The sequence below is a fragment of the Pelodiscus sinensis genome, chromosome 16 (genome assembly GCF_049634645.1).
Source record: "Pelodiscus sinensis isolate JC-2024 chromosome 16, ASM4963464v1, whole genome shotgun sequence".
Classification (NCBI taxonomy): domain Eukaryota; kingdom Metazoa; phylum Chordata; order Testudines; family Trionychidae; genus Pelodiscus; species Pelodiscus sinensis.
This window is the reverse complement of record NC_134726.1, coordinates 33,067,436-33,074,740: the sequence shown is the minus strand read 5'-3', so window position 1 is coordinate 33,074,740 and position 7,305 is coordinate 33,067,436. Positions and strand designations below refer to the sequence as shown.

The following is a 7,305-nucleotide window of genomic DNA, read 5'->3' as shown; positions in this document are numbered from 1 at the left end:
CACTTTTTTCATCCCCTTCCCACTCTCCCCAGCCCCTCCCCCCCGGTTCCCACGCTTCCCCAGCCCCCCCCCCACACTTTTTTCATCCCGTTCCCACTCTCCCCAGCCCCTCCCCCCCGTTCCCACGCTTCCCCAGCCCCCCCCACTTTTTTCATCTCACTCTCCCCAGTCCCCCCCTTTCTTTCCAGGCCCCCCCAGCTGAGCGCCCGTCTCGCGGCGGTTGGGGGCGGGGCTGGGGGCGCTGCTAAGTTCAAACAGCCGCCGTCAGTCTCGCACATGCGCGACCTCCCCCCCCGCGCGCGCCTCGGCACGTGATCCGTCGACTTCGAGCCGCCGCCTCCCACGTGACCCGGTGACGCGGAGCGGCGTGGGCGCGCGGGCCATGTGGCCGGGCCTCGCGACGCTGCCGTGGCGCTGGGCGGGGGGCGCGGCGCTGCTGCTCGCGCTGGCCCTGGAGGCGCTGGCGCTGGCGCGCGGCTGGCGGCGGCCCCCCCCCCGGCGCGAGGTGCTCTTCTTCCCGTCGCCCGTCACGTGCACCGCGGCGCTGCTGGGCGGGCCGGGCCGCGCGCCCTGCCGCTGCCCCCTGCCGCACGGCGACAGCCCGCTCGGCCGCCTGCTGCGCCGCCTGCTCTCCGCGCGCCGCTCGCTCGAGCTCTGCCTCTTCGCCTTCTCCAGCCCGCAGCTGGGCCGCGCCGTGCAGCTGCTGCACCGCCGGGGCGTGCGCGTGCGCCTCGTCACCGACGCCGACTACATGGCGCTGCGCGGCTCGCAGGTCGGCCGCCTGCGGCAGGCGGGTGAGGGGCGCCGAGATCGAGGGGCGGGGGGACGGAAGGCTGAGGGGAAAATGGGCGTGAGGGGGGAGATGGGGAGGTCAGAGCGGGAGGGGGGGAAAGGGGAGGTGGGGAGGTCAGAGCGGGAGGGGGGGAAAGGGGAGGTGGGGAGGTCAGAGCGGGAGGGAGGGGGAAAGGGGAGGTGGGGAGGTCAGAGCAGGGAGGGGGAAAGGGGAGGTGGGGAGGTCAGAGCGGGAGGGAGGGGGAAAGGGGAGGTGGGGAGGTCAGAGCGGGAGGGAGGGGGAAAGGGGAGGTGGGGAGGTCAGAGCGGGAGGGAGGGGGAAAGGGGAGGTGGGGAGGTCAGAGCAGGGAGGGGGAAAGGGGAGGTGGGGAGGTCAGAGCGGGAGGGAGGGGGAAAGGGGAGGTGGGGAGGTCAGAGCGGGAGGGAGGGGGAAAGGGGAGGTGGGGAGGTCAGAGCGGGAGGGGGGAAAGGGGAGGTGGGGAGGTCAGAGCGGGAGGGGGGGAAGGGGAGGTGGGGAGGTCAGAGCGGGAGGGGGGGAAAGGGGAGGTGGGGAGGTCAGAGCGGGAGGGGGGGAAAGGGGAGGTGGGGAGGTCAGAGCGGGAGGGAGGGGGAAAGGGGAGGTGGGGAGGTCAGAGCGGGAGGGAGGGGGAAAGGGGAGGTGGGGAGGTCAGAGCGGGAGGGGGGGAAAGGGGAGGTGGGGAGGTCAGAGCGGGAGGGGGGGAAAGGGGAGGTCAGAGCGGGAGGGGGGGAAAGGGGAGGTCAGAGCGGGAGGGGGGGAAAGGGGAGGTGGGGAGGTCAGAGCGGGAGGGAGGGGGAAAGGGGAGGTGGGGAGGTCAGAGCAGGGAGGGAGGGGGAAAGGGGAGGTGGGGAGGTCAGAGCGGGAGGGAGGGGGAAAGGGGAGGTGGGGAGGTCAGAGCAGGAGGGAGGGGGAAAGGGGAGGTGGGGAGGTCAGAGCAGGAGGGAGGGGGAAAGGGGAGGTGGGGAGGTCAGAGCAGGAGGGAGGGGGAAAGGGGAGGTGGGGAGGTCAGAGCGGGAGGGAGGGGGAAAGGGGAGGTGGGGGAGGTCAGAGCGGGAGGGGGGAAAGGGGAGGTGGGGAGGTCAGAGCGGGAGGGGGGAAAGGGGAGGTGGGGAGGTCAGAGCGGGAGGGGGGGAAAGGGGAGGTCAGAGCGGGAGGGGGGGAAAGGGGAGGTCAGAGCGGGAGGGGGGGAAAGGGGAGGTGGGGAGGTCAGAGCGGGAGGGAGGGGGAAAGGGGAGGTGGGGAGGTCAGAGCAGGGAGGGAGGGGGAAAGGGGAGGTGGGGAGGTCAGAGCGGGAGGGAGGGGGAAAGGGGAGGTGGGGAGGTCAGAGCAGGAGGGAGGGGGAAAGGGGAGGTGGGGAGGTCAGAGCAGGAGGGAGGGGGAAAGGGGAGGTGGGGAGGTCAGAGCAGGAGGGAGGGGGAAAGGGGAGGTGGGGAGGTCAGAGCAGGAGGGAGGGGGAAAGGGGAGGTGGGGAGGTCAGAGCAGGAGGGAGGGGGAAAGGGGAGGTGGGGAGGTCAGAGCAGGGAGGGGGAAAGGTGAGGTGGGGAGGTCAGAGCGGGAGGGAGGGAAGGGGGCGAAAGGGGAGGTGGGGAGGTCAGAGCGGGAGGGGGGAAAGGGGAGGTGGGGAGGTCAGAGCGGGAGGGGGGAAAGGGGAGGTGGGGAGGTCAGAGCGGGAGGGGGGGAAAGGGGAGGTGGGGAGGTCAGAGCGGGAGGGGGGGAAAGGGGAGGTGGGGAGGTCAGAGCGGGAGGGAGGGGGAAAGGGGAGGTGGGGAGGTCAGAGCGGGAGGGAGGGGGAAAGGGGAGGTGGGGAGGTCAGAGCAGGGAGGGGGAAAGGGGAGGTGGGGAGGTCAGAGCGGGAGGGAGGGGGAAAGGGGAGGTGGGGAGGTCAGAGCAGGGAGGGGGAAAGGGGAGGTGGGGAGGTCAGAGCGGGAGGGAGGGGGAAAGGGGAGGTGGGGAGGTCAGAGCAGGAGGGGGGGAAAGGGGAGGTGGGGAGGTCAGAGCGGGAGGGAGGGGGAAAGGGGAGGTGGGGAGGTCAGAGCAGGGAGGGGGAAAGGGGAGGTGGGGAGGTCAGAGCAGGGAGGGAGGGGGAAAGGGGAGGTGGGGAGGTCAGAGCAGGGAGGGAGGGGGAAAGGGGAGGTGGGGAGGTCAGAGCAGGGAGGGGGAAAGGGGAGGTGGGGAGGTCAGAGCAGGAGGGAGGGGGAAAGGGGAGGTGGGGAGGTCAGAGCGGGAGGGGGGAAAGGGGAGGTGGGGAGGTCAGAGCGGGAGGGAGGGGCAAAGGGGAGGTGGGGAGGTCAGAGCGGGAGGGGGGGAAAGGGGAGGTGGGGAGGTCAGAGCGGGAGGGGGGGAAGGGGAGGTGGGGAGGTCAGAGCGGGAGGGGGGGAAAGGGGAGGTGGGGAGGTCAGAGCGGGAGGGGGGGAAAGGGGAGGTGGGGAGGTCAGAGCGGGAGGGGGAAAGGGGAGGTGGGGAGGTCAGAGCGGGAGGGAGGGGGAAAGGGGAGGTGGGGAGGTCAGAGCGGGAGGGAGGGGGAAAGGGGAGGTGGGGAGGTCAGAGCAGGGAGGGGGAAAGGGGAGGTGGGGAGGTCAGAGCGGGAGGGGGGGAAGGGGAGGGGGGGAGGTCAGAGCGGGAGGGGGGGAAGGGGAGGGGGGGAGGTCAGAGCGGGAGGGGGGGAAGGGGAGGTGGGGAGGTCAGAGCGGGAGGGAGGGAAAGGGGAGGTGGGGAGGTCAGAGCGGGAGGGAGGGAGGGAAAGGGGAGGTGGGGAGGTCAGAGCGGGAGGGAGGGGGAAAGGGGAGGTGGGGAGGTCAGAGCAGGAGGGAGGGGGAAAGGGGAGGTGGGGAGGTCAGAGCGGGAGGGGGGGAAAGGGGAGGTGGGGAGGTCAGAGCGGGAGGGGGGGAAAGGGGAAGTGGGGAGGTCAGAGCAGGGAGGGGGAAAGGGGAGGTGGGGAGGTCAGAGCAGGGAGGGGGAAAGGTGAGGTGGGGAGGTCAGAGCAGGGAGGGGGAAAGGTGAGGTGGGGAGGTCAGAGCGGGAGGGGGGGAAGGGGAGGTGGGGAGGTCAGAGCGGGAGGGGGGGGAAGGGGGCGAAAGGGGAGGTGGGGAGGTCAGAGCGGGAGGGGGGGAAGGGGAGGTGGGGAGGTGGGGAGGTCAGAGCAGGAGGGAGGGGGAAAGGGGAGGTGGGGAGGTCAGAGCGGGAGGGGGGGAAGGGGAGGTCAGAGCGGGAGGGGGGAAAGGGAGGGGGGGAGGTCAGAGCGGGAGGGGGGGGAAAGGGGAGGTGGGGAGGTCAGTGTTAAGGATGTAAAAGCCCCTTTAGAGGGTCAAGTGATTAAACTATTTGTTTAAACCACTAACTGGCCCACTGCAGGCAGGAGGGTGCTCTGGCAGCCCCTTGCCTGGCTCTTGTAGCCCCTTGGCTGGGGCAGGTGAGGAGCTGCTCCAGCCCCTTCTGATTAACTGGAACTGTTAACATCCTTAATAGGGACCCCAATGAGACCTCCACCTGGTCTCCCCTGTGACTTGTGCACACTGGAAAATGCTTACCTAAGTTCCCTGTCTGTACAGACTGTTAACAACAGACACCCACTGACACAGGGACAGACATGGCAAGATGACCACAAGGCTAAATTGTTTTCCAACCTTAAAGTTGGTGTGGTGAGGAATGGCATCAAACACTTTTTTTTTTAAAGTTATGGGCATCAGGCTCTTAACCAGTCTTTCTTAACGACACTTTTTATTAATGTAGTGTAGCTTTTGGCCATAAAAAAGCCCCTTAACTTTAAGACAACACGTTGAAAAGGTTTTACTTGTTTGCAGGGATTCAGGTACGTCACGACCATGAGAGTGGCTACATGCATCATAAATTTGCTATCGTGGATAGAAAGATGCTCATCACTGGCTCCATGAACTGGACTACTCAAGCTATCCAGAATAATCGTGAGAATGTGCTGATTGTGGAGGATGCAGAGTATGTGAAGCCATTCCTGGCAGAGTTTGAAAGGATTTGGGAGGAGTACAATCCAGCTAATTATACATTTTCCCCTAAAGAAGTGGAACAGAAATGACAGCAGTTTTTGGAGCTAGAAATTGACATTCAACATTTTTAAAGCAAGTTTCTTTAATTTTTAGTTATAGTTACAAAGACTGTAGCTTCCTACAAGGGTGAAGTTGTTTACTGTTCAATGAAGGACAAGTTCATTGTGTACTAGATGAAAGTGCTGCATTGCTCTAAACTTCATGGTAAGTAGTGGTGTAGTACAAGGGCCAGCATATTGCAGCAGTAGTGCTGGAGCTCAAAGATAATGGTCACTGCCAGGAACTGGAACAAGCAAAGTTTGGAATGTTTAAGTGTCTTGGCTATTTTGTCAGTAAAATAGCCACTTACAGGTTACCCAGTAATGACATTACAGAATGTGTTATTTCTGGTACGACTGATCATTGGTGGGCACCTGCTTGTTTATTCCATGCATGGCAGTAGAAGAGTGCAAATCTTCCTCCTCGCTCATTCTAAAAGAACTGGGTAAGGGGGCTCTGATTAGAGTTATAATTCACACATGGAGGGAACTAGGTATGTTACTTTATTAGGAGTGGAAAGTGCATTAGGCTTTAAATACGTAAGAGGGTGGTTTGTTATGGAAAACTTGATTGAGAAGTCAGGAATTTTAAATTTTATTTTGAATGTTGATTGGCCTCCCTCTAGTCTGTTCTTTCACAGTAGCCGCAGTGTAATAAATCCAAGGAAAAAGCCTCAGTGGGGCCGGTGAGTAAATATGGGCAGTGGTCAATCTGTAGAAAATCAAGTGTGGATCTGGCTGTTGTAATAACCTTATGGTCTGAGATAACTGCTTCCCTATAACATGGAGTACAAAGTGTTGAGACATTGTCTCCTGCCTGTACTGGGTTTCTTTCTGCAGCTCCATTCCCTGAGAGACAGCAACTCAGCTTCTTGCTCTTTTCATAGATGTGAAAAGAAGAGTTAACTGTATCCGTATCAGTTGCCCAGCTTGGCTTGGCAGTAGAGAATACAGGATGTCACCTTGCCCATTTTAAACTTCAGGATGGATTTGTAGTTTTCTAGGTAAAGCAAGTTCTCCCCTGTGCAAGCCTCCCCCACACTTTCTTGCAGATTCTAGGTACCAACATCTCCCTGCCCTCTTGAGAAGTGAGCTTCTAAAGTTATTTAACTCCCTCTTCCATTTATGGTAGCAATCTCCTAAATGGAAGTCAGTGGTCAATGGTTTCATTTTCAATAAGTCAAGAATCTATTTCATATCTAGTGGGGAAAAAAAATCTAACCCCACCACCACCACTAAATTCATAGCAGGTCAAGAGTAAAATTGCTCAGTGATGAAGCTAAGTGGCTGTCTTACCATGTTGTGTTCTCTAAAGTGAGAGCAGAAACAGGGCAGGAGGAGTGACTTCCCACTTTTTTTCATTACCAGTATTCAAAGCTAGCTTACAGCTCTTGAAGATGCTGGTGTAATGGGCAACAAACTCGTGCCCATGCTTATGTAAACTCTCTGCTGCTTAATGTATCTGATTCTCCCCTCTGGGGTTAAGAGGCTAGTTTTTTTCCATACTCATTACATTTTTGGCTCTTATTGAGAGCATGCTTGTGGTGGTGACCTGGAATAAGAACCAAATCCACCACTTGTTTTTGACATGTAAGTATGTACACTTGAAACAGTGACTTGGAAAATAAGAAGGTTCATGTCTGCCACAGTGAAGGTTTGATTTTAAAACTCTAAAGTTTGTAAAGTGTCATCTTGCATTCTCAGTAACAACCTTTGTTCAAGCTGTAGCATTTGACTTATTGGTTATAAAAGGAGTTTGTGTGAATTGACCCTTTCTTTATATTTTCAAGCTACCGTGGCTGGTTGTCTTAACAAATGTTATTTTCAATTTACATTGGGCTTAAGCTCTACTACAGTGCCAGTAATTAACAGAAGGCAGAATTTTCAGAATAGAGTGTAATAGCTATGAATCAGCAGTCACTCATTTTTATAACACGTCCCTCTATTTTGAATATTCTGTTAAATTAGTCTTGCCCTCAATGCTGCAAGGTTGGTTTAGTTTGGGGCGCAGTGAGTGAATTTTGATACAGGGTTGTTGTTTTCCCCATGTCAGTTAAAATGGCTTAATCTGTGTAAAACTGGTGTAGTGAAAGTCCCACAAGTGTGGTGCCAATGTCCTGTGATAATCAAGAGTGATTAATCCTATTAACCCCCCACTTTGTCTGATTTTGCTGAATTCTCCAAACTGTCTGCTGAGGAACAGGATAGCTCAACTTTTTTTTAGGGCAGTTACATGCTCTTCATCTGTAGAGGTGTGTCTAGACTGGCAAGACTTTGCACAAAAGCGGCCGTTTTTGCGCAAAAACTTGTCAACTGTCTACACTGGCCACTTGAATTTGTGCAAGAGCACTGACTTTAATGTACAAAATCAGTGCTTCTTGCGCAAATACTTTCACACTCCTGCTCAGGGATAAGCCCTCTTGCGCAAGAGGGCCAG

At 58.4% G+C, this 7,305-nt stretch overlaps 1 protein-coding gene across 1 annotated transcript; it reads left to right on the top strand.

Annotated features, from left to right (window-relative positions):
* The first annotated feature begins 330 nt into the window (after positions 1-330).
* Positions 331-6,633, top strand: PLD6 (phospholipase D family member 6). Its single transcript, XM_075899729.1, has 2 exons — positions 331-794; positions 4,612-6,633. Exons 1-2 carry the CDS (start codon positions 383-385, stop codon positions 4,857-4,859), a joined length of 660 nt encoding a protein of 219 aa, XP_075755844.1. The 5' UTR covers positions 331-382; the 3' UTR covers positions 4,860-6,633.
* The last annotated feature ends 672 nt before the right edge of the window (positions 6,634-7,305 follow it).

Excerpts from the sequence above, each read along its gene's own strand:
- PLD6 (XM_075899729.1), top strand. The coding sequence starts at position 383 with ATGTGGCCGGGCCTCGCGACGCTGCCGTGGCGCTGGGCGGGGGGCGCG. Across the intron at positions 795-4,611 it reads CGGCCGCCTGCGGCAGGCGG|GGATTCAGGTACGTCACGAC; the intron begins GTGAGGGGCGCC and ends ACTTGTTTGCAG.